The sequence below is a fragment of the Ornithorhynchus anatinus genome, chromosome 19, assembly GCF_004115215.2.
Source record: "Ornithorhynchus anatinus isolate Pmale09 chromosome 19, mOrnAna1.pri.v4, whole genome shotgun sequence".
In the NCBI taxonomy this organism is placed as follows: Eukaryota; Metazoa; Chordata; class Mammalia; order Monotremata; family Ornithorhynchidae; genus Ornithorhynchus; species Ornithorhynchus anatinus.
In genome coordinates, this window is record NC_041746.1 from 6,662,065 (window position 1) to 6,687,491 (window position 25,427).

Consider the following 25,427-nt stretch of genomic DNA (forward strand, 5'->3'; position numbering starts at 1 on the left):
TGGTATTTGTTAAGCACTTACTATATCTCAAGCACTTTTCTAAGTGCTGGGGTAGATACACGATAATCAGGTTTGGCACAGTCCCTGTCTCACATAGGGCTCACAGTTTTAATTGCCGTTTTGCAGATGAGGGAACTGAGGCACAGAGAAGTGAAGTGACTTGCCCAAGGACACACAAGTGGCAGACAAGTGGCAGAGCCAGGATTAGAACCCAGGTCCTTTTGACTCCCAGGCCCTTGCTCTATCCACTAGGTCATGCTGCTTCCCTAGTTTCTATAGAGACAAAGGTCATTCATAATGACCTCTGGATAGAAACCCTTTCTGACCATCGTGTTTTAAAGACCAGTGAGTGGGCAGGAGCAGACTTTACCTTCTGAATGAGGCATGTTCCGCCTCCTCCCTGCCACCCCCAAAAAGCACCTCTTCTCTCTACTTCCTTCAGGAATGAACTTTACCAGCAGCCGAAAAAATTCAATCACTGTTGCCATATGGCACAATCTTCCACCTACAAACTCCAGAGCCTTAGGTTTTGAGAAGTCTGCTCTGCCGTCCATCAACTTTTTCCGCCCTGGCTTGTATCGATGAGTTGGCACTGGGGTGACACTTAGGAGGCTTCTGCCCTTGCAGCGCTTCAGAAAGGATTCTTGTTGAGTCCTGCAGGCGGGACTAAATTGTGAGATCCAGACTATTGGAGGGAAACAGCTAGCTAGCTAGTTTAATAGGCCCTTATGCAGTGACAACCTTGGTATCTCTAGACTGAGAGCTCATTATGGGCAGGGAATGTCTGTTGTTGTATTGTACTCTCCTAAGCACTTAGTACAGTGCTTTGCGCACAGTAAATATGATTGAATTGAATGTCTTGGGGCCGGGCTTCTGAGATGAGTAAGCAGTTAACCTCCTTATACTGTTTCCTCTGGTGTCTGATACCTGCATTTCCCTCCACCTCACCCTGGGAGAAGGAAGGTATCTTAAAATAAGTTATCATGGGGTTTTCTCTCTCCAATTGTGGAGATGTTATTGAATTGGGCATCTTGTCACTTTGGCTGTTTGCTGTAAAGACACCATGTGTCCTGAAGTCAGATCCAACAGAAAGGGCTGTTGGAAAACGTGCATTGTAAATCACGGGAAAGGGATGGGGTAGCAAGCTCTTTGTGGGAGAAGTGGGAGTGTATTCATTCCTGCCCCGGCTCTGAAGACTCCTCAAGGGGTCCCCCCCTCAGCCCAGAGAGGGTAAGGAAAATGCAGTAAAAATGGGCCATGGTGGTCTAATAGATAAAAACCAACATCACCAGACAGAAGGTAATAATAATAGTGGTGGTATTTAAGCGCTTACTATGTGCAAAGCACTGTTCTAAGCGCTGGGGGAATTCAAGGTGATCTGGTTGTCCCATGTGGGGCTCACAGTTTTAATCCCCATTTTACAGATGAGGGAACTGAGGCACAGAGAAGTGAAGTGACTTGCCCAAAGTCACACAGCTGGTAAGCGGAGGAGCTGGGATTAGAAGGTGGCAGCAGCAGGGAACCAGATACTCCTGAGAGGATGGTGCTGACGAGGGGCAGCTGATCAGGATTCTCCGAGGGTTCCCTGCATCTTCATCCTCTCTCCCAGAAATTCATTTGGCTTTATCTCAGACTTTTATTTTCAATTTCATCTTTACTTGAACTCGGGCTAAAAATAATAGGCCTGTCTCCTGTAAAATCAGAACGGTACCATTGCAAACTAATAGTGTAACGCTTCAGTTGACACAGTGCAAGGTTGGGGGAATCTGGCAGGACAGTTTTGGCCCACAACTCACCGATCGAAGTATGGGGAGTTAAGGCTCTTAGCGGACTGGGCGCTAATTGCTGTCTTCTGAGCAGATGGCTTTGCATCACTGTTGTTAAGGTTGTGGCAGAGACTCTATTCTCAACAGCCAGTTGCGGCATCGCTTCATCTCAACAGCCAGTTTCAGGAGTTTATCCCTCAGCTTTAAAACCTTTTTTCTCAGAGAGAACCAAAATTTGCCGTCCAAGATGATAGCCTTAAACCAGGCTTTGTTGCTCTCTGAGGGAGGGGAAGAGTTCTGGGTGGCTTAACTTGCCCCAGTTTCATGCTGTTTCAGTGCGCAAACACCTGCTTAGACTCAGGTCTTGGGAAAAGATCAGAGCACCAAAGCCCTTCTTTGGCAGGAGGGCACTTGCAGCATGGATGGATAGGCTGAGGATTCCGAATCATGCCACAGTTGTGGTATTTGTTAAGCGCTTAGTATATGTCAAGCACTTTCATGATAATCAGGCCCCACATGGGGCTCACAATCTAAGTAAGAGGGAGAACACGTATTGCATCCCCATTTTACAGATGAGGAAACTGAGGCACAGAAAAGTTAAGTGATTTGCCCAAGGCCACATAGCAGACAAACGAGGGAGCCAGGATTAGAACCCAGGTCCTCTGATATCCGAGCCCAGGCTCTTTTCTGATAGCTCTTTTGTGAGAATGAGTACCCAGTCCCCTCTCCCATAAAAGATCATATCCCTCCTGCATTTGCCATGGACCCCCGCCCCTCTCCCCCATCCCCTTCCTCCTCTTCCCCCCCTGCCCTCTGATCACCCCCATCCCCCATAGACCACTCAGCTCATGGTTCCACATTCTACCTTTCCCTCTGGCCTAAAGCAGCATCATGTATCGGAAGCAGCATCATGGAGTGGATAGAGCACAGGTCTGGGAGATAGAAGGTCGTGGGTTCTAATCTCGGCTCCGCTGCTTGTCTGCAGTGTGACCTTGGGCAAATCACTTCACTTCTCTATGCCTCAGTAAGATGGGGCTTGAGGCAGTGAGCCCCATGTGGGATAGGGACTGTATCAAACCCAATTTGCTTGTATCCACACCAATGCTTAGTACAGTGCCTGGCACAAAGTAAGTGCTTAATAAATACCTTAATCATTATTATTATTATTATTTTTTTTCCACCAGACCACACTGCTTCCCATATCCCATGTGGGTTCATTTCTAGTCCCTCCTTTAACAGTTGTGCTCTGCACACAGTAAGCGCTCAGTTAATGCGATTGATTGTATCCATTGGGAAGGCCAAGGCTTGCCTACCTAATCAATCACCTCTATTTATTGAATGCCTTTTCTGGGCAGGGCACTGTACTGAGCCCTTAGGAGAGTACAGTGTAAGTAAAGGCATGATCCCTGCCCGGCAGGAACTTAAAATCCTGCAGAAGCAAAATTGTTTGGAGGACCAGAAGTATAATGAGAGAATGCAAATGCAGATAAGTGCACAAATGTGCTGAAATAGAGCACACAAATCAATACGTACCTTAGTGCTGAGGTGGCTTTTGGCATGACTTGGGCAGGAGGAAATTAATCAGGGAATGCCTCCCACAATATGTGTAATACAGTATATTTAGTGTACGAAGCCTTCTTTAAGACCATTATACAAAGCAGCTCAGGCCCATAGGCACTGGATCTGAAAGGAATTAGTCAGGATCTACTAGAAAAGCTGTAAGCGAGGGATACTTTTTGATGAAAAGGGAAAATATGACCCAGAGCTTTGGGCCTCTCCCCAGCGACGGCTGGTGCACCCTGCCATCAGAGGCACCATTGTTATGACTCTGGAAAATGTTTCAGGGTACGTTAGGCTCCCACTCTCATCATCCCTCATCTAGTTACTGTACATATTGCAAAGTCTCACATATTGGTGGGGGGTTTGGAGCCTAGCCAAGTCTGGGAACACAGGCCCTGCTTATTGCAGCTCAGTTCGACGGGCCGAGCTCCAGATGAATGGAACCAGGATGCCCGAATGGCTTTCGGGTGAGGGAGTATTGGCGAGATGGTTGCCTGAAGGATGCAGAAGAGATGCCTTGAGGACAGGAGGAAAGTAGCAAATGCGCTGATGGGCGTATAGTGGCAGCAGAAGATGGGCTAGTTCGGTGATTGGTTAGAGAACAGGGCTGAGCCAGTTGTGGAGCCGCCAGAGGCAGGGGCAAGTCTTCGCTGCCGGTGCAGACCTGGATATTTCCAAAGATAAAACACTTAGCAAAAGCAGGTAGAAGAGCAGAGGACCTGAGGATCCTCAAGGAAGTGGACATTTCCAAGGCCCTCATCTGGCAGCGGGTTTTGTTCCTCAGTAACCTTTCCCTGGGGATAGTAAGTTGTGTGTTGCAGTTAGGCTCCGGTTCATGGTGTCATCCGATGATGGGGCTACCTGTTCCCCCTAAAAATCCTGCTTGATCCCTCTACCCCAGTGCTCTGTCTGAAGCCTCGGCGGGGACCAGGGTTTGGATTCATTCATTCAGTTGTATTTATTGAGCACTTACTATGTGCAGAGCACTGTTAGGTGTTAGGATGTTAGGTTGGCAGGATGCCTTGGCACCCCTGATGCCTTGGAGATCCTTAGAAGTGTTGGTGGGCGGTGCCAAATTAGCTCATGGACACATTGAGGAAATGCAGTGTGAACATTGCCAGTAGCTGCTGCCTTGTACTGAGGAACTTGAATTTTGGCTAGTGAGTGACCCTGCCCTCCGTGGGTGCCCACTAAATAATCAAAAGGGCCCATTTAAGGCAGGTTCTATTTAATGAAAATAAGTCTGTTTAAAAGGCAGACCCATTATGGACCTGGAGGAGAGTTTGTCTGTAGGTGGATAATTATGTCTGGCAAAGAGTGCCCAGGCTAGTTGTCCAATTACAGTGAACGAAGAGTCATTTGAGTGCTCGTGATATGCAGGCTCTCTGGTGTGAGCAACATTACACTATAAAATATGGTAAAATGATCATGAAATTACAATATTAAACATTAATAAATTATTAATGTTCCTAATTAAAGTGGGCAGACACTAATTTTGTAAAGCACAGAACATCGAACTGGCGAAGCTGGTATTAAGCAATGTAGTAGTCTCTGAAAATCCTCATCCATAGCAGCAGCAATAAATGCCCCATTTTAGCAAGGAAACTCATTGGAGTAATTTAATCCCTTTGAAACTTGCTGGGATTCAGCCACTGTGTTTAACTCAAAGTTATTTATATGTTGAAATATTTTGTGTAGCTAAAGGCACACAGGAACATATTTAAAATACATTGCTTTGAGGCAGTTTAACACTGCTACCTCATACCAGCCTCCAACTATTTTATGAACTGCATTTCAGGTGTTTTTGTGACTGCGCATAGCACTGCTGGGGCACCACCTCTTAGCAGCTTGTTTCAGTCTCTCCTGGCATTTAACTGCAATTCGGGGGCTGGGAAAAGCTCATGTCATTAGTCGTGCCTTGTACGCTGTGGGTTTAAAGAGGTAAGATCCTCACAGCAAAGTGATGGTGCCAAAGTAGCATTTGTAAGTTTTAGAAAACCCTCTCTCCTTCAGGCATCTTGTAGAATTTGCATGTGGCCTTGTCACTGAGTCCTGGTCTTCCTTATTACTATTTTCACAGGGTTTTTTTTTAATAAAGCCCAAAAGCTACATCACCTTGCTCTTGGAAATCTACTACCATGTGGCTTTTTGGTGAAGACAAAACATGACCTTATGTCATTTTGGCACCACCAAGCCTAAACTCATACTTTTCAGCGTCCTTGCACTGCAGCTCTTATTTCAGGAGCAGATGGCTTGGTCAGATTATTTCCAGCTTGGAGAAAGAAAAAGCATCAAAGGCCATGTGAATTGGCGGGGGCGGGAACTTGCAAACTGTTCAGCAGGTGGTTGTTTAACAGACATCCTTCTAGAATTCCGTGGCTCCCCACCGCAGGTCTTAGCACAGGTCTGGGAAATGAACTGGATGCTTTCATGCAGGGAGGGTAAAATGACTGTAATTTCTAAGCCATGTTTTCATTTGCTGCTTCGAGCCCCTTTTAGCCATCACAGAGTGACAGGAGTTCGGCTAGGTCATTGCATAAAATGACAGGGCTCCGTCAGTCTGCCCCATTGCACATCCAGTTTGGAAATGAAGTTAGAGCGCATTAGAGCTTGCAGTTGGAATAACTCAGGATTGGTGTAACAGAGTATGGAGGTTAGGCAGGAGGGGGTGATCTGCTGAAGTCAGCTAACTACACACCGCTGCTGCTCAGGTGAGTGGAGAGAAATCAGAACGCAGCCGGGGGTCAAGCTGGACCACCGGTGTGGTGGGGCATCAAGCCCAGTGGATCGTCAGTCAGTAGCATGGCAAGTATGTGAATATCTGCAGGCTAGCCCACTGTTGGCTAATGGCACCTGGACTAGCATTTGGCGGGGGGGGGGGGGGGGGGGGGAGCAGTGATGACACTAAAGGATACCAAGAGTGTATCTTTTCCTGAGTGAGAAGTAACAGGTGCCGCACATTATCTGTCATAACATGAGAGGATCAGTGGGAAATGCGAGAGGGCTCTTTGCAGAAATCAGCACGTCCTAGAGTGTTTTTCTGAGGGGAGCCCTGATGCCCTCCTTTTGCTACAGAGTCCACCCTTTTCCGACCCGATGGGAACACGGATCCTACTTCTATGCCACTGGACTCAGGTGGTGAGCACTGAGACAGACTGAGGCAGCGCCTGGTGCTCTATCTGTGAATAAAGTAGTGATCCTAATTATTATAATATTGGTATTTGAGTGCTTCCTATATGTACAGCTTTATAATAAGTACTGCGATAGGTACTGGTAATCACATTGGACTCTCTTTCCTGCCTTATGAAGGCACCAAAATTTTCAAATATCTTTTAATATTGAAATACCTCTGACATTAAAGCAACTGGTGCCCTACCACTTCCAGACAGGGGACAGGCTAGCTGAAAACCAGATGGTCCAGTCTAAAATTTGATGACTGGCCGGCCTATCTAATGTCAGAAATGTCAGATACTAAGCCACCATTTTTAGCAGTGCCCTTCTGTCTCTTCCTGCCCTTCCTCTTTTTCTGCCTCCCTTTGCCCACTCCATTGATGTGTGGAACTTTTATGTATTCTGCCTGTGTTCCATAGCCATTTTTCTTTTTTTCTTTCTATAGAGCACCTACCAGCTCCGGGGACTGTGTGAACGAATACTGCATTCAATTGTATATAGAGTCTGTTTGCTTGAACTTGTTCTCAGTGAACTTGAATTTTTTTACCTACTACTGCCTGGGGCCCTTATTTTATCTAGGCAGCTCTAAGCTGGGGAAATGCAATTTTATTTCTGTTGGTGCCAGGGGAGACAAAGTTAAAAGTGGTAACTAAAAAGTTCTTTTCTGGTAGATATTCCCTTTTGCCTTTGAACAGCATAGGTTGCTTTTCTATGTGTGGTTTTCTGCATCTGCCTCCTTGTCTTCTGCATAGAACTGGAAGCACACAGATGTAGTCTTTGGAAAACATGAAGATAGGCATTTCAGAACTCTAAAGAAACAAAGAGCAATTGAAAGAAACTCAGGGGTATCCAAAAAAAACTTGAATTAAAACAGTAATAAGGCAGTGATAGCTGGGACTTGTTTTTTGATCTGAAGTCCAACCCATTGCAGATCCAGTTGTACTTTTTAGGTCTAATATTCTCCAAAATGTTAGCATACTTTTATTTACTTGGTGATGGAGACTAAAACTTTTTCAAGTGGGCACATAGAAACCAGAATGACTGTGCTTATGAAGATCCAGTGGCTTTCTCCCAGAAAGGAAAGGGGAAAGTAAATAGAGGTCATGTGAGCTGCAGAAGAGGGGAGGGAGCATTCTCTGGTGGTCAGAACTGGTGCATTACAGCCAGAAAGTGGTAGGCTAGTGAACTTTACTGCCCCTTGGGCTTGCTATAAAAAATTCTAGCTTAATGAAAATGGCCTGTTCCAAATGATCCCTGTTAGTGAGGGGTGAGGGGTGGTGGTGGGTCAATGATTTGAACATTGGCACGAACATGTCTCACTTCAAGCTTCCAACCCCACCCAACCTTTTTTACTAGTAGGGTTTATGAGAAGCAATCAGTGGTATTTATTGAGTGCATACTGTGTGCAGAGGGCTGTACTAAGTGCTTAGTAGCACATGGACTTTAAATGAATTTCACTTTCTCTTCTGTCACTTGTTCAACCTGTGGTGGGATGAACGCTTAGTACAGTCCTCTGCAGACAGTAAGTGTTCAATAAATACCACTGATTGATTGAGACCCACTCATACATACACAGTGTCATCAGTCACATCATTTTCTGACTCCTTCCCCGCCACTCCCCCTCCACACACATATCTTTCTCCTTCTCCCCCTTAGGGGGGCTGTGGTGGCTCAAACTAAGGCCTGTTTGTTTGGAGTAGTAAATCAATCAATCAGTGGTATTTACCAAGCACTTACTGTGTGCAGAGTATTGTAGCAAGCACTTGGGAATGTATAGTACAACTGAAGGACTGACAGTCTACAGGGGGAGACAGACATTAAAATAGATTAGGGATAGGAGAAATAGTAGAGTACAAGGATATGTATGTAAGTGCTGTGGAGCTGGGTGTCAGAGTGCTTAATGGGTACACAGGGGAGAGTAGACAAGGATGAACAATCTTCAAACTTCCCCTGTTTGAAAACTGTATATGTGCATGCCTTGACCCTGATGCCTTTGTTTGTTGACTGGATTACTTTTTTGCTTTTCCCCTCCCTCCCCTTCATGGTTTTTTTTTTTCCATGTGTCTTCCCTGCTCTTAGACTATGAGCCTCATGGGAATTCTCCCTCCAGCCCACCCCTATCCATGAGTCCTATAAATGTCATGGTATGGAAAACTATTCACCTTAGACTAGGAAAACCCCTTTTTCTTCTAATTGCTTATTCACGGTGTGGAGAAAATCATATGGTAGGTTAAATGTGATTTATGGGAAATGGTGCACATTGGAAGAGCTTGGTATGAATTATGGATGGTACTTCTTTGGAGCTCGGTAGATCTACTGTAATTTTCAAAATTAATTTCCTCCTGTCACTTTCAATATATTTCTGTTATTCATGGGCTTTCTAGGCTCCCTCTGGTGGCCATATTAAATCAAGTTATCGTATTTGGGGGGATTTTGCTGTTTTTCAAAAAAAACAAAAACCAAGTTGTCTTCTTGATTCTGCCACTGCCTTTGATTCAATTTGGACAAGTTGCCAAGGCCTCCCCTTGCCCCTGTTTCCCCCTTCCAGTGACTGGGGTGGAGGGGTGGATTGGCTATAGGTGCTGGGTATGAGCAGGGAAAAGGCACCTAAGTTAAATTCTGGGTCTTGCTGTGGTTGAGAGGAAAGACTGCTGGAGAGAAATGCAGATGTAATTAAAGGAGACTGATTTATAGTGCTGAGCATACTTACCTATTCTCTTGTCATTAATCCTTCACACCCAGAAATCAGATTCATCCTTGCAGTTCCAGAGCTGTGCTAACTGCGATATACGAGCCTTGCAGCCCCTCTAGGGATAGGCACCTTCCCAGGAAACTTCCTCTCTGCTGGTGCCTCAGAGCAGGGAAATGCTGCTTTTCTGGAGGGGCAAAGGGGGAGGGCAATGCAGGAGACTGTGTCATTCCTCAGCTTCCCAGAGTTTGAACAGGCTACTAGGAGTTGCTCAGAGCCTGGCCACTGGCTGGCAAGTGCTCATGGGTTCACCAGGACGAGTGTTTGGGAGCAAAGATGGGGCACTGCCGGGAACGGCAGGCAGCTGGGGACACGGGTGCAGATAACAAGCATTTGTTGAGCAGAACAAGATACAGGAGTGGAGCCATGCCCACCTGGTGCTGTCTTCTGGAAATAACCACAGAGGACTGGCAATATCCTCTCTTCCTCTGGGTTTCTTCTCCTAGGCCAGAGGACATGCCCATGTGTCCATCTTAACTCTAAGGGAATTTGGCATCTCTCCCACCGGACAACTGGGGCCAGGACAGGTCGGACAGCCGCCGTCACCATTTCTCTTGCTCTGCTGTGCGTCAGGAGGTCCTCACCAACCCCAGGCATTGGCCATCTGGGAAACAATCTGTGTTGGGCTTGCAGCCGCGGGTGGTTGGGGTGAAGCCTGGCTGGGTCAGGACCACTGTAGAAGTCTAGTCCAGATCCGAAGATCAGAGGGGACTTTGTTCTTAGTTCCTCTATTGCTGGGCTCTGGGGCTGCTTTGAGCCCTCTTCCCTCTTGCTGTGCCCAGTGGCTTTTGCACTGGGGAGATAGGTATAACAAGAATAAGAATAATGAATAATTTGTGGTATTTGTTAAGCGCTTACTATGTGCCAAACGTTGTCCTAAGCGCTGGGGTAGATATAAGGTAATCAGGTCAGACACAGTCCATGTCCCACATGGGGCTCACAGTCTCAATCCCCATTTTACAGATTAGGTAACTAAGGCACAGAGAAGTTAAGTGACTTGCCCAAGGCCACACATCAGACATGTAAGAGAGCAGGGATTAGGACCAGTGACCTCTGACTTCCAGGCCTGTGATTGTTCCACTAGACTACACTGCTTCTAACGGTATTTCTTAATAAAAGTAGCAGTGTTTCTCAGCAAGCATTTTCAAGACCTGGGGAGGGAAGGTGCTTTTTGTAAGGGGGGTCTGTTGTGTAAGCAAGGCATAACATATCTGGGGGCCTAGAGCGAAGAGCTGTGCTGCCCAGAGACACCAGGTCGAAGGGATAGTACAGTGCTTTGCACACAGTAAATGCTCAATAAATATGATTGAATGAATGAATGGTCTCCCCCGGCCATCCGCGGCAAGCTGGAACGCTTGATTTGAGTAACTTTTTTTTTTTTTTAAACATTTAAGCATTACCTCTCTGTATTTTCCTCTATAGTGCCACCATGCTGCTGACAGGAAGTGTTTGTCTTCAGTGAGCGAATGTATTGGTGGCTCACCACCCCCATTATTCCAGGCTGAGGGCAAGGGTGCTGTGGGGCTGCAGCAGAAACCCAAATGCCTTCTTGGTGGCAGACCAGGGTTGTGCGCCAAACAGAATAATGATGATAATTAATAACTATGATAGAAAGCACTTCCTCTGTGCCAAAAGATTGTCCTAAGTGCTGAGGTAGATACAGATAATTGTCAAACACAATTTCTGTTCTTGAAAGAGTTCACTGTCCAAGAGAGTGGAAAAAGAGGGATCTTATCCCCATTTTATAGATGAGGAAACTGAAACTCGGAGAAATTAAGTGACTTGTCCCAGGTCATTCAGCAGGCAGAGCCAAGATTTGACTCCAGATTTCCTGACTACCAGTCCAGTACTCTTCCTGCTAACTAGGCCTGGCTGTCTCTCCAGGTAGAAGTAGTGGAAAGTGACTGACTCAGGGCTGAAGCCTTGGGGTACCCCTCAAGAGATGAGGCCTCAAATCCCATGTGTTCTAAGCAGAACGCCAAGCACACAGTGTTGAGGGGGCACACTGTACCAACCCTGGCAATTGTTTGAACAGGAAATTTTTAAGTGCTGCAGTTAACCTGTGTTCTAAACTTATTCCTTCACTATTCTGATTCATTTATTCATTTATTCGACTGTAGGCAGGAAAAGTGCCCCCTGCTTAGGCAGAGCAGTGCCCCCAGGGGACACTCAAATAGCATTTTTACTCTACTGCAATAAATGCCTAAGCAGGGGGCACTTTTCCTGCCTACAAAGAGCTTCCACCCCCCTACATTGCTTGAGAACTAAGCCAACCATGACCCCTCTAAGTCCCCTGGGGGTTGAGGCATAGAGGAGCTGGTCCAGCTGCTAAAAGAACCTGGTCCTCTGTTTTAGGTAATCTGAACGGAACGTTTGCTTGCTCCACCAGGTCTGGCTTGGGGGACCCTCCGGTGCTTTAAATCACTCTGTTAAAGTTGTTTTTTGAGAAGGGGAGATTGGAATAGGATTGGGGGAAAAAATGGCCTTACTCTCACCCAGGATTTTCATAGTCAAAATTTTCAATAGGTTCCAGCTGAAGGTGCTGTTCCTTTGTGGTGACTGAATTTCAAAGAAGAATAGGAGTAGAAACAGAAAGTTGACCCTATCTGCTCTACTTCTCCACCCACCAGTGTATCTTTTTTATTTCCAAGCCAATTCTGGTTTTTCCCATCCTTCATCCTCACTCCTCTCCACCCCCACCCCCCACAAAACAAAAAGATTCTCCTCCATTTAAATCTTCACTCTTGGTAGAGCATTTCATATTGAAGTCCAGTTAGTTCAGGGGCCAAAATTTAAAGCTCTCATTATTATTTTTTAGAACTCTCGCTAGTTGAGGTCCTTTCCGCTTTGCCGGCTAATGAGATGAACTGTGTTATCCATAAAACGTTAAATAGCAGCTGTTCCTTTTTCTGCCTTCTGTACTTTGAAGTTATGAGGCTCTTATTTGCATGACAGCACAGCACTGGACTAGGCCTACCAGCAGGAGCCAGGAGCTTTTAAATTTAACCAGAATCATATGGTTTTTTAGATTAGCTTTTCTAAAATATTATGAGGCTCAGCTATCATGCACTTCACCATTAAGTTTGCAAAAAGCATAAATGGTTTTCTGGTCTCCTGGTTGCCTTTAAATTAGTAATTCCTCACAGGTGTATGCCCTACCTGAGGTCTTGCATCGAAATAGTGTTAAAGGGTTGAAAATACGACTGAAATGATCTTCCAGAAAGATATTGTGAGCTGAAGCTGAGAGTGGCAGTTCTTTTGGAAACAAAAAGATGTTGCCAGTGCAGATCCTCTCAGGTTCCAACCACTGAGCTTAACATTTCACATTTTTTTTGATACTAGTAATGATGTTCCTGGCAAGATCACTGGAAGAAGAGCCCATGCCTTCCTCCTGCATCTTGGAGCTTTTGAGTTCTCCCTGGCTTCTATGGGAAAAATGGAGAATTCAGAGCTCAACTCACATCTTTCCTGAAGAGATGAGAATGCACAAAGTCTGCCGAAAATACTCTGCTGACTTTGTTTCTGTCAACTTGTCAGACAGGTCTCATTACTACCATCTGACTTCATTATTGCATTCACCTGCCATCTTCTAAGCAAAGACTGTCAGGACAAAGAGGCAAGTAGGAATGGGGAGCAGCAGGGTATAAGAGTAGCCTTGGTTTGCAGAGGTGATTGTTGTGATGAAAAGCTTTTTTATCCCCAAGATAAGACAGAGGAACAATTTGACAGGAGTCATTTTCCCATTGTGAGGAGCATTTTCTCCTATCCTCCAAGCAGCTTTGAAACCCAGAACAGAGAGAGGGAAACTTGTTTTGGAAACTGATGGCATTTCACCCTACCTCCTCCAATTCACATACCTTTCCTACAGCTGGCATGACACCTGTGATGGCATATTTATAACCCAGCACTTCAATAATGCCTTCATTCAAGATAAGATAGAATTGCTCATTATCACCCTCAGACAGATACCCCTCCGTCCTCTGCATCCATCTGTTTTTTCTTTCATACGTTAATGGGTCAAATTATCTTTCACATTTCCTCCATCATGCAGTAGATGTACTCCCTATGCAGAAAAGCATGGGAGTGAAAACTTCAACTGCATGCTTGGGCCAACATCCCTAAGCAATGATCGAAGTCAGAGCAAAGAGGAATTAGGATGGTGTGTTCAGAACACTGTTTTTGGTGGCAGTAAACAAAGGGGAGAGCAGGGTTCAGGCCTCCTGAAAAGATATGGCTAGCATCCAACCTACCTCCTAGCTCTATCTCTAGAGTATAAGTTTTTTGTGGGCAGGGAACATGTTTGCTACCTCTTGTTATATTGTACTCTCCCAAGTGTTTAGTTCAGTGCTCAATAAGTATCATTGATCGGTTCTCAGAGACCTGGAGTAGGTCTCCTAGTTTGGGCTTATTTAGGGCTGTGCAGTACCTATCTGTGAGTCAGTGGAAATCCCCAAGGCAGAGCTTGTTCACTAGCATCCCTCCTCTCACTGAATGGCTTCAGGCAACCACTCCTTTTGATACTTCTTTTTCTCCATTTCTACTGGTGCTTTTTTTCTTCCTTCTAGTCCTGAGCAGAAGTTGGATGTTTTGTTTGCCCATCTCTTTAGAGAGAGCTGTCATTAAACTGAAAGTGCCTTTTGGTCAGGGAACATGTCTACTAATTCTGTTATATTCTCCCAACTGCTTATTACAGTGTTCTGCAGAAAGTGCTCAATTAATATCACCGACTTAGGGATCATCATCAGTACTGTCTCTCCCTATGTCCCCTAATCTGAATTCCTTCTGCTTCACTTAGGCATTTGGATCCGTACCCTTCAATCACTTGATATTCATCCCACCCTCAGCCCCACAGCACTAATTTATTTTGGTGTCTGTCTCCCCCTCTAGGCTGTATGCCCCTTGTGTACAGTGAATGTATTTACCAAACTTGTTGCATTGTGCTTTCCCAGACACTTAGCACAGTGCTCTGCACACAGTAAGCACTCAATAAAAAGCATGATTGATTGATCAGTAGTATTTGATCTCCTTTTGTAGGGCAGATCTGTGAAACAGGACAAAAAAAAATCCATTAGGAGGTCCAAGACATGTCAGCAGGAAATTGGATGCTGAGGGAGGCAAAATCACTCTGACCACCTAGGAGAGGGTAAAGGACTCTTTTAGTTACATTTCTTATTGATGTTAATAGAAATTGAGGGAGAAGATTTGGTGATAGAGAGTGAGTCAAAGTTAATTAAAATAAGATGGGAGAAAGGTCTGATTTGTTCCTAAATGAGGACTGTAGACTCCTTGTGGGTAGAGAACATGTCTCTACCAACTCTTTTGTATTGTACTATCTCAAGTGTTTAGTACAGTGTTCTGAACAGTAAGTGCTCAATAAGTACCATTGATTGAATAATAAAGTTTTGGTGACCAATATCTATGGCTTTTACAAAATTACTTTATAAAATTCACTGGGTTGCATTTTTTATGGAATTAAAAAGCTCAATTCTGTTTCATACCCACCCTTTACCTAGCTTTATGAACATTTTGGACTATTTCTTAAATGGCAAAGTATGTCTGCCTGTTTTTCAAGAGAGTTAAATTTCTGGATTAATTACCATCCAAATATTCAGTGCACGTCCCATATTCATAGCATCAACTGTACTGAATTTGATAATAGAATCCAAATTCTGAATCTTCAACCCAGGGAGATGAATTTCTCAATTCATTGTTGTGCCTTCACAAAACAAGAGTAACTGGCATTTCATTACTGTGGATTTGCTGTGATAGATTATGCACTCTACTGTTGGCCTAGCAAAAATATTACAATAGTAACTTGCTTTGGTTTTATTTCTGATGCGCCTCTGCTGTATTTCCCAAGGGATGCTTTGCAGGGTAAAAACTGTTTAGCTTAATGAATGGAAGCAGTAGTCAATGTTTTCACACCACTCAGAAGTATCTGAGTGATGGTGAACACAGTGGCACAGAGATACAAACAAAAAGAAATGGCATTTTAAAAATTCTGGTGTTCTCTCTCCTTTTGGTGCTGGAGAACTCAGTTTATCTTGCCCCAAGTTTATTTTTATTCCATAAGTCACAATGGCTTGATGGCAGAGCCCATTTTTTTCTCTTGGAAGGCCAGAGTTTTACAAAAACCAGGCCAAGGCAGTGGATATTTTATATCTAAATTCCCAAATGGTAGGTTAAAAGCAGGTTTCCCTCATCAACAGCTTCCATCCCTTTGGACAGAGTGGGTATTGCCCTGACAGTTAAACACTCTCATCTCTTGAAAGTTCCCTCTCACAGTTGGCTTTTCATGGAAATCTGAAATCAAAATTATTGCACACTTTAAAACATAAAGTCAAGCCCCAGGAATACCTGATCATGCAGGGAGACTATGTGCAGCTGAGACTTTTGGCTTTCTTCTCCAGATGCTACTGAGCCCCTCAGGGGGCAGGTCAGCAGCTCCCTGCCCAAAAGTCACCCTCATTCCTGTATCTCCCTCAGCAGCTGCACATTGGTGGCAGCTAGTTACCTGAGGAACTTGAAGGGTGGGCAAACTGCCCCTATCTAGGAGTGGGTCAGGAAGGTGAGGAAGCCCAAGTGCCCCCCTCTGCCTGTAATGAGTCCAAACAAGGAGGGTGCCCACACTGGCATCCTCCGACCTGGCTTGGGCCAGAGAATGGTATGATGGAAAAAGACATGATCCCTGCCCACAATGAGTTTGCGGTCTACTTGGAACTGCTTGCAATTTAATCAATGAATCGTATTTATTGAATGCTGTACTAGGCATTTGGAAGAGCTCAATACAATGGAGGAACATTGTGCCCTCGTGGAAAGAGCACAGGCTTGGGAGTCAGAGGACCTGGATTCTAATTCCAGGTCTGCCACATGCTTGCTGTGTGATCTTAGGTAGGTCACTTAACTTCTCTGTGCCTCCATTACCTCATCTGTAAAATGGGGATTCAATACCTGTTCTCCCTCTTACTTGTAAATGTCAGTGACAGGCATTGTTGTGTAAATGCAGGCAGTATATAGTACACTACAAATACTTGTAGTGTAAATGCAGGTGATGGGCATTAAAATAAATGACAAGGAAATTGATATGTACCAAAGTACTGGGGGGTGGATATCAAGTAATAAAGGGGTAAAGATGAAAGTGCAAAGACAAATAAGGGAAGGTGTGATTTTAGTAGCACTCTGAAGGAGGGGAGAGAGGTGGTCTGTAGGATATGAAAGGTGAGAGCGCTTTAGGCCAGAGGGAGGATGTGGGAAAGGTGTCAGCAGGAAGACAAATGACATTAGGGTAGAGTAGTAGACTGGTGTTGGAAGGGCAAAGGGAGTGAGTTGGGTTATAGTAGGAGATGAGTGAGGTAAATTGGGAAGGAAGGGCTGATTGAATGCCTTAAAACCGATGGCGAGGTGTTTCCATTTGATGTGGAAGTGAGCAGGCAACCATTGGAGGTTTTTTGAGAGTGGGGAGATGTGATGTGACATAGATAATATTAAATAAGGGGGACAAGTAGGATCCTGACCATTACCCACAGACTGGCAGGAAAAAAAAAGCAGGGTCTCTACAATTTAGGTTTGGGGGCCTCTGAGTTTGCCTATACTCACACTCAGTTCTATAAACTGGAAGGGGTTTCATTCCCAGGAATTTTTCCATTAAGAGCAGAATAGTTGTCCTCTATCTTGCTGCCGACCCCTTGCCCAAGTCCTTCCTCTTTTCTGGAACTCCCTCCCACTTCTTATCTGACAGACCACTACTGTCTCCACCTTTACAGCCCTACTAATATCACATCTCCTTCAAAAGGCCTTCCCCAAGTAAGCCCTCATTTCCCCTACTCGTCTTCCTTTCTGTATTGCCTGTGCACTTGGATCTTTACCCATTAATCACTTGTTATTCACCCCAGCCCTACAGCACTTAACTTCATGTCTGTAGTTTATTTTATTGTCTGTATCCCCCTCTGGACTATAGGTTCCTTGTGGGGAGAGAATGTGTCTACCAACTCTGTTGTAGCGTATTCTTCTGAGCTCTTAGCATAGGGCTCTGCACGCAGTAAGCGGTCAATAAACTCGAGTGATCTGGTAAGAAACACTTGCTACTAATTTCTCTGCATTTTGTGGGGGCTCTAAGGGAAGGGTTCCACTGGCCTGCATTTTTTGTTTCTTGACAAAGTCGTAGCTTGATAGTTTCCTGGTATTCCACAGCCGTCTCCCACAGGCGCTAATTGCCCTTGAAAAGCAATATGTGCTATTAATGTGCAGTCTGCGATCGGTACAGCAGTAAACCTTGGTCGTTCTAGAAGGAAAGCACGCTTCTTCATTTGTAGAAAGGACACTACCTGCATCCAGAATGAGATTGCTAGAAAGCCAGATGCCGGTCTCACAGATGGGCTTTTGAATTAAGATGGATTGCCCTGCCCCTACCTTGTTTCTTCTTTTCTTTCTCTTCTGCTTCTGCCCCATATCAACATGGCCTACATTTCAGTCGCCTTCCTGTCCACTTAACACTTCTCTGGGATTTTGGCTTATTGTACAGCATGTCAGCAGAGTGAGGGATCAAGCTTGGCCCAGGGAAAGCAAGAACAACCTAACTGGCCAGAAAACATCTGGAAGAATTCAGGGACCCAAAGAAGAGGATGCCAGCCAGTAGGTCAGCGCTTCCCTTAAAGGAAAGTCAGAAGAATCAATCTATCAGTAGTATTTATTGAGTGCCTCCCATTTTAGAGCACTTGAATGGAGGACTCGAGAGAGTATAGTAGAAGACAAATGGATAGCATTAAACCTGCCTGGAGCATCAAGTGCCCTGCTCGGTTTCCAGTTGACCCAGTTTAATCTTCCTTCTTTTGTCCTCAGTTTTCTTTTATATGCTGCATTGGTCTTCCCCTGAATTTAAGGCCTGGCATAGCCCTTCTCAGCAAGAGCTGAGGATTTTCTCTATTGGGCAGTCCATTGGACAAGCTGCCCGAGGTGTGGAGAGACTAGCTTGAGACCTCGGGGCTTTTCCTGTTGAGCTCTGGGGATCCTCCTGTTTTGTGTAATAGAAAGGTTCTTGGCCTCTCAGTTCTGTACTTCTGTGGCTTCCACCTAAATTTTATAAGCACAAAAAGAGCTTTGAGATAGGCTGCATGTGTACATACAGTTGCTGGTCTAGTAGAGCTAGGTGGCAGAGGATATTACTGGAGGTAAAGTCCAGGGGGCTTCTGGGGCCAGCTAATTCTGTGAAATTCCTTCTATTTCACAGAGCTTTCTATCTAAGCCTCCCTGGAAAAAGGACAGGATCTCCAGCCCTGTCAATTTTTCCCTCTGCCCCTCCCTACTAAAATCCCACCCATCTGGCCCCTGAACCCAAATTTCCCACAGGTAACCAAGAAGTTAAAATGCTAACATACTCTGGACATGTGAGTCTCTTCAGTCTGTTCATCTGGTTTTTGCCCGAGGTTCAGGGTGGCCATGAATATAGACTGTTATAGAGTCAGTCTTTCAGACGGGAAAGACACAAGTGGATTAATGGGATTCCATCTGTCTTTCTCGTTGCAGGATTTGATGACCTTCACGCTTGTGCTGACCCTGGCGTCCCAGAGTATGGCTACCGGACCCAGAGTATGGCCACGGGAGGAGTGTTCTTTGAAAGTGCTGTAGCCCGATTTCACTGCCAAGAAGGATATAAACTGACGGGTCCTTCGAAAAAACTGTGTGTGAAACATTTCAATGGCTCCCTAGGCTGGAAACCAAGCGATACACCCGTGTGCCTACAAGAAGGTAAGAAGCACCTCGATACAGCCCCCTGCTAAAGGGATGTTTTTATTGCCACCGTAGCCAGTGTTTGTTTATGAGAGAGGTGGAGCTCAAGGTCCTAAGCCCTGGTGAAGGTTTAGGAGCTGAACTTTTAATGCACATTGACTAGTCATCTGGGAGTGCCAAGACCGAGAAGCATTCACCTCCTCAAACCAAATATTAATGTTGCTTTCATTCCCAACTCCAGAGGAGCACCCTGGATAATGGTTAGGCTGTTTATTATTTAGTTGTCAACCGATAGCTCCTTTGTGTAGTATTTAGGAAAAGCTACTGACCAAACAGTGACTCAGAGTCATTTGCTACTTCTTAGTCCAGCATCAAACTTAATTTGAAGGAATGAATCAGTGTGGCAGATTGACCCATCTTATGGTTGCTATTTAGTATTTATTCATACACTTATTGAATGAAACAACTTGATTTTCATTTTTGCTGAGATTTTTTTGATGTTTGAAAAATGTGTTTTGTTAAATTAATTGGGACGATAACTTCCTGTTGATTTTTCTGAAGCAAAAGTAAATTACACATCAAAATAATAATCACATTTCAAAGTGGCAGGGAGGTTTCATTTTGCAAAGTTATCTAGAAATGCAAACATCAGACAAATGTTGATTTTTATTTTTTAGGGCAGAAATAGTGCAGTCAAGAGGCATAAAAATGCCTACTAAATTTATTGTGAAGATTTGTCATGTGAAATATTTCCACTCTAAAACATCTATTCTAAAGGGAAGTCTTGCTTTAAAAATTGGTTATTGTTGAAGATTTGGGCTTATTTAAATGGATCACTTGTTATATTGTAAACCAACAAAATTTGAGACTAATTCATTGGAAATTGATTTGGTTCTGGATTTTGTTATGATTGCTAGTCTGCAACAAGCAGCACCCAAGGTTTGAAAGGCACTTATGATCGTTCAGTCAATCAGTATATTTATGGAGCGCTTCAACTCCAGCGACCTCTCTAGTCAGGGAATTTGAAAGTCCAGAGGGGTGTTAGCAGAACCTAGCTTTCCTGACAAATAGCAAATTACTGAGAAGAGGTGGTATTTCTGTCTCTGTAAGAAGCATGTAGCAACACCAGAAAGTGATTGAGGGCAGCCATTGATGCACAGTGGCATTTGTTCCACAAGGCAGCAGTCTGTGTGCCTTGTCTTGAGAAACTGTCGGTTAACCATGCAAAGGTATTCTGTTTGTCTTGGCCATCCAAATGAGGACCGCCTACTCCCAGAGGAATGCATAAAGAAAGACTCTGTGTTCCGTCTTTAAAACTATGCTAATTGGATATTTGAGGGGTGGGCTCGAAAGCCTAAATTAGAGTAAACTCTTTAGCTGCAAGGTACATGGGTCTCATATTTTTTCAGTTATTGGGAACCAAGATTGTATTTAGTTCTAATCCCATAAAAGCAGAATATTCTAGAACACTCTTACCCACAGAAGCAGGTTCCATTCCACAAACCACAGTGACCCTGACCTTTTTGAGAGCCATGGAACTTTCTTCCTCCACAGACAATAGCTCTAACAAGAGATGTCGTGGCTGTTTCCCTTTGTTCTGCCTTGCAAACAGCCACCCATCCTGGGTGAGTCAGGATTTCTGCCAGATAAGTGGAAGACTGCTGAGTTCTTTTGCTTCGCTCCCGTGGCACCACCTGGAAGAAAAGCGGGTAGATAGATTTGTGTGTATGGCAGGTCCAGGCCTTTGCCAGTGTGACTCTGACTTTGTAGCAGTGAATCTTCACATAATAGGTTTTCCAGATTCCATACCTACCTGTTGTAGCATGCAAGCGCAATCCTTCCCTCTCTCTCTGACACCAGGGAACATGTATATACCATGCTCCTTTCCTTAATGGGTCCTCATTTTCCTTTCTCCTTATTTAAAAAACAAAAAGATGCAGAATCCAGTGATGTCAGTGACCCAGCTGTACTGTGAATAAACAGAAAGGCTGGGAAAGATGAATTCATTTCTCACCAAAGTCCATTTTCCTTTAAGTGCCAATGAAAGTCTGTTTTTCTCCCATCATCCCCTGGCATATCTACGAAACATCCAGGCCAGCTATTCTGTCAGAGGCTGGCTGGGTAAATGCTGTTTAGAAAATTCAATAATAGAACAAAGACCCTGAGCAGAGTATTAGCAGGTTTTCCATGCGACGTCATAGAGTGCATTAATCCCTCGCTTGAGTCCCATATCCCAGCGAGGGACACTTTTACGGATAGACAGAACTGCTGTGGTTGCTCCCTCTGCTGCCCGGAGGCTTATTAGTGCTTGGGGAATCAGCTGGTGATTCTCTGGGTAGCGACAACCTGCCCCTCTCACTGAAATGGCCTCTTGGCTCTTTCAGGTATTGCATGCCAAAAAAGAACCAAACCAGCTGCAGATCCTGCAGGATTTTACTGTTTGAGAACATGTCCAATCAACCGTTTAGCACATGTTGAAAAAGCCTTAGCATTTGCCCTTAGCAACCCTTCCTGAGCGACTGGATAGCCGCTGTTGGCTTTCTTTGTCACTCATGCTGACGGTTTCATATATTCCTACTTTAGTCTGCATAAAGAGGGGATTGTTGCCTTCCAAGCCCTGGGATTGGCCCAGGACAGTTTGACAGACCCGTTGGTGGCCTCTGTCAAGTTCGGTAATTTACCCATAGCTGACTGTGCCGGCCTCATTGCATGGTGAAAGCAGCAAACGCTTTCTACAGAAAAAGATGATAACTTGTGCCTCATCTGCTCCTGTTTCGTATACTTTTCTCATTACGTGTACTGCTCTGGCCCTTGGCGTTGAGGATGGCTCTCCTGGACAAGTGTCTGAGGTTGGTTGAGAGGATAGGAGAGGAATGTATGACTGGGCAATTGCATGTGTGTATATAACTAAGGGGGGAGGGGTGGAGTTTCTTTTGAGCCCATACTCTCTCCTGTGACACCTTACCGAGGGACCTGTCAAGATCGACAAGCCCCCATTTTACAGTGCCTTAACAATGCAGTCAAATCTCTGATAGAGCAAATCCATTGTCTGTTCCATCACACAACTTGTCCAACATCTGGCCAACCCTCCAATCAGGCAGAGGAAGTCTAACTTGGATGACAAGTCACTACTAAGTCCACTCTCCAGATTGGAATGCTCTGTGTTGTGAGGTAGATTTTCTGCTTTAAAAACAGAATTTTCCTTCTTCAGCAGCAGGTAGCCAAAATTGTTCTGCCCTTCTACAAGAATTTTGATCTCTTCAGTTAGCATTCTCCCACAATGCCCCTGTGATTAGGTCATCCTGCGTAGTGCCACAGTAGTTGCTAAGGGCAGAGCAGAGTACTAATGTCCTAGCTAAGACCCCGGTGCTGTTGCTACTGCTATCCGTGATTTTCATTTTTGGTGTTTGTTTCCTGTGAAACAGGAAGGGTGCAAGAATGCCATTCACCTGCTCATCCGGCAGAGCTGTCGAATTGATGACTGCATAGCATTTTGGCCTCTCTAGAGGGGAATGTGCAATGTCCACGTGCAGTAAATATTATCATACAATTTTAATGTAAAGATATAGGTTGATCCACAAGTTAAAACTAAGAATAGAGTTGTCGCATGCTTTTTTCATTAAAGCTCCTAGAGCACAAACAGATTTCAGAAACCATCGAGCCTTGCTATACAAGGTGTGCTGTCTCCTGACAAATAACAGGTTGCATCCACGCAGATGCATACGCCTGACCATGTTCTATTTATAAGCCTTTTTTCTGCCTTTCTGGTCTCCTGAAGTCCCTTTCTTGGTGGTTCTGACCTGAGCTGTCAAGCCAGTACACATACAAATCGTTGCCTACATGGGCTCACCAGGACTTCCTCTTGCTTTCGCCACCTCAAATCTTCCTCTTATGACCAAGGGGAGAGGTGGAGGGATGTCTGCTCACATCACCTGAACAATCTTCTTTCCTCATTCCCGGCAAACATTGCCATTTCACATACTTGAATCAATTAATCAGTCACATTTATTGGGTGCGTACTGTGTGCAGCGCACTGTACTAAGGGCTTGGGAGAGTACAATCCAACAGAATGTTCACTTAGAGCTTCTCTAGATCGTGGCCTCTTAAAGAAATCCTTCCATTCTTCAGACCCTGTCAGAACTCCAACCTTCTCAGGGAGAATATGCAGGTTCAAGCCACTGGCGAGGGGAGTAGAACTAGCTAAGTGACAGAAATAGCCAATTACTGAGGTGGCAACCTGAATTCGTGTCAGTTCCAGATGTCTTCATTTTTCGCATTTGATTCTTTCGGCTATGCAAACCCCAAACCCCTTCACCACCTGGGGTCCAAACACAGTGGCGTCTCTCCCCTCTGTCGGTCGCATCTCCATGAAAGCTGTGTTAGGCCAAGAGGGATATTTGTTCTCCCTTTGGCTGAAGTTGCTGGTAGGCATGGAGCTGTCTGAGATTCAAAGACAGTGAGCAAATTGAAGGACAGGTGTAAGCTGAGGTCTGATCATGTTGGATTTCTAAAGCAATCATTAGCAACTCTTTAATAATTGTGGAATTTGTTAAAAGTTTAATTTGTGCCAAGCACTGTACTAAACACTGGGGTACATATAAGATAATCAGGCCCTACATGGGCTCACAGTCTTAAGTAGGGGGAAGAACAAGTATTGAATCCCCATTTTGCAGATGAGGGAACTTAGGCCCAGAGAATTGGTCTTTCCACTGGGTCATGCTGCCTAGTGCTCTCCCTCTCAGCTGCTGATAGAGCTTCCCCAGAGAGAACTTTCCACAAGTTGCAAAGTGAGACTCCAGGATTGGGTTACAGCTTATGAAAAATGGAGGGATCGCCCATAGGCTTCACACCAAACCAACGCCTACCACATTTCTTTTTCCTCTTGCCAACTTTCAGCGGTGACCAGAGTTTCACCTGTTGGCTCACTGAAATGGCATCAAGCTGCTTGCATTTCGTGTTGCCAATTCAAATAATAATAAAAAATAATAAAGATAATCTGGGGGGGGTACTCTGGCAAATCTACTTCGGCATGAATACTTGTTACTGTGTAGGAAGCTACACCAAGGGACGGTGCCTGATGTGCATGGTGTTTATCACAGTGCTTATCGGTACTTAAATGAAAATAAAGAAAAACCAAAAAATTGTGTGTACACCTGCAATCTCAGTTGGAGCCTCCTTGTATTTTTGTTGCCTCTTTCTTGCATCCCAGCATTTGCCCTGTTTGTCCCTCTTTCTACAAATACCGCTGTAAATAACATCAAATGAGGAACGAACACTCTTCGCTTTTCGGGAGCCTGGTGGTCCCAGCAGTAGGAAAATGCAACTCTGTACTTTTCCGGCGCAATAGAGTGGAAAATCGCCAGGCAGATTCAGCCGTGCACTTCCCACTTTGCTCCCGGCTTGAAAATCCATTCCTTTTCAGTCTACTGCACTGTACACACAGGCTGTGTATTGATGGGATGACTGTGGATATTTAAAAGAGTCCCACTTTATAATGGCAAAGTGTATAAAAAGTAAATGGACTAACTCAGTTTAAGTAGAATAGGTGATATATGTTAACCTTAACATCCACATTTCTTCATTTTCCCAAAGCGTCTAAAAAATGCCACCTGTTATGCAGGGTGTTCTGGGAAGAAAGCCCAACTCCTCTTTCGCAATCATTCCAAGTTGTAATATTCCGATTTGCCTCTAAGCTGCTAGCTTTGTGAAGCAGCCCCCCGACCCCATTTCTTTTCTGGAAGTGATCTGTGGCCATTCTGCTCTGGATAGGTAATAACTGGGAATAATAAGTGAGACCTTTATTGTTGAGCAGGGTACCCATGTGAATTTAAAATTCAAATAGTATTTATAATTGTTTATGATGTCAAAATGCTTTGCCAAAGATCTAGAAGATGCTGAGATTCATAATAAGACATACAGATCAATTAATCAGCTACCATGAAGGATAATAGATGTTACCCTGAATTAGTGAAGTAATTATGGTGTTTATTAAGCAGTAAGCAGTGTGCTATGTGCTGGAGTAGCTATAAATGATAACAGATCAGAAAGAGTCTCCGCTCACAATTTAGCCCAGCGCTTAGTACAGTACCTGACATATAGTAAGCGCTTAACAAATACTGTAATTATTATTATTCTTAGGTGGGGGCAGGCACATGAGGCTAAAGGTACCAGTGGGTCACACCAATTTCAAGCAATAGAGTTTACAAACCAACTGATGATATCAACAAGTAAAAGAATGCATCATGTAGGACCACTGCTTCGATCAATTAGTCAGTTGAATTTATTGAGTACTTACGGTGTGCAGAGCAGAGAACTAAGCACTTAGCCTCAATCCTTGCCCACTCCCTGCCATGCAGGGATTGGTGCATCTGGTGCATAGCAACCCAAGGAGCGGGGGGAGGCTCTGGTGGCCCCCATAGACCTGCCAACATTTTAAAAGTTGGAAAGACCTCACA

At 44.6% G+C, this 25,427-nt stretch overlaps 1 protein-coding gene across 4 annotated transcripts in view; it reads left to right on the forward strand.

Moving 5' to 3' along the window:
- Positions 1 to 25,427, forward strand: part of SUSD4 (sushi domain containing 4) — a 59,648-nt gene that overhangs the window by 12,049 nt on the left and 22,172 nt on the right. For 3 of the 4 annotated variants that reach the window (XM_029046998.2, XM_029046996.2, XM_029046997.2), the window contains exons 3-4: positions 16,015 to 16,137; positions 18,769 to 18,990. In XM_029046998.2, coding sequence (XP_028902831.1) covers positions 16,015 to 16,137; positions 18,769 to 18,990 — 345 coding nt within the window. The remainder of the gene's footprint in view (positions 1 to 16,014; positions 16,138 to 18,768; positions 18,991 to 25,427) is intronic. The other variant, XM_007672386.4, reaches the window with a different exon arrangement.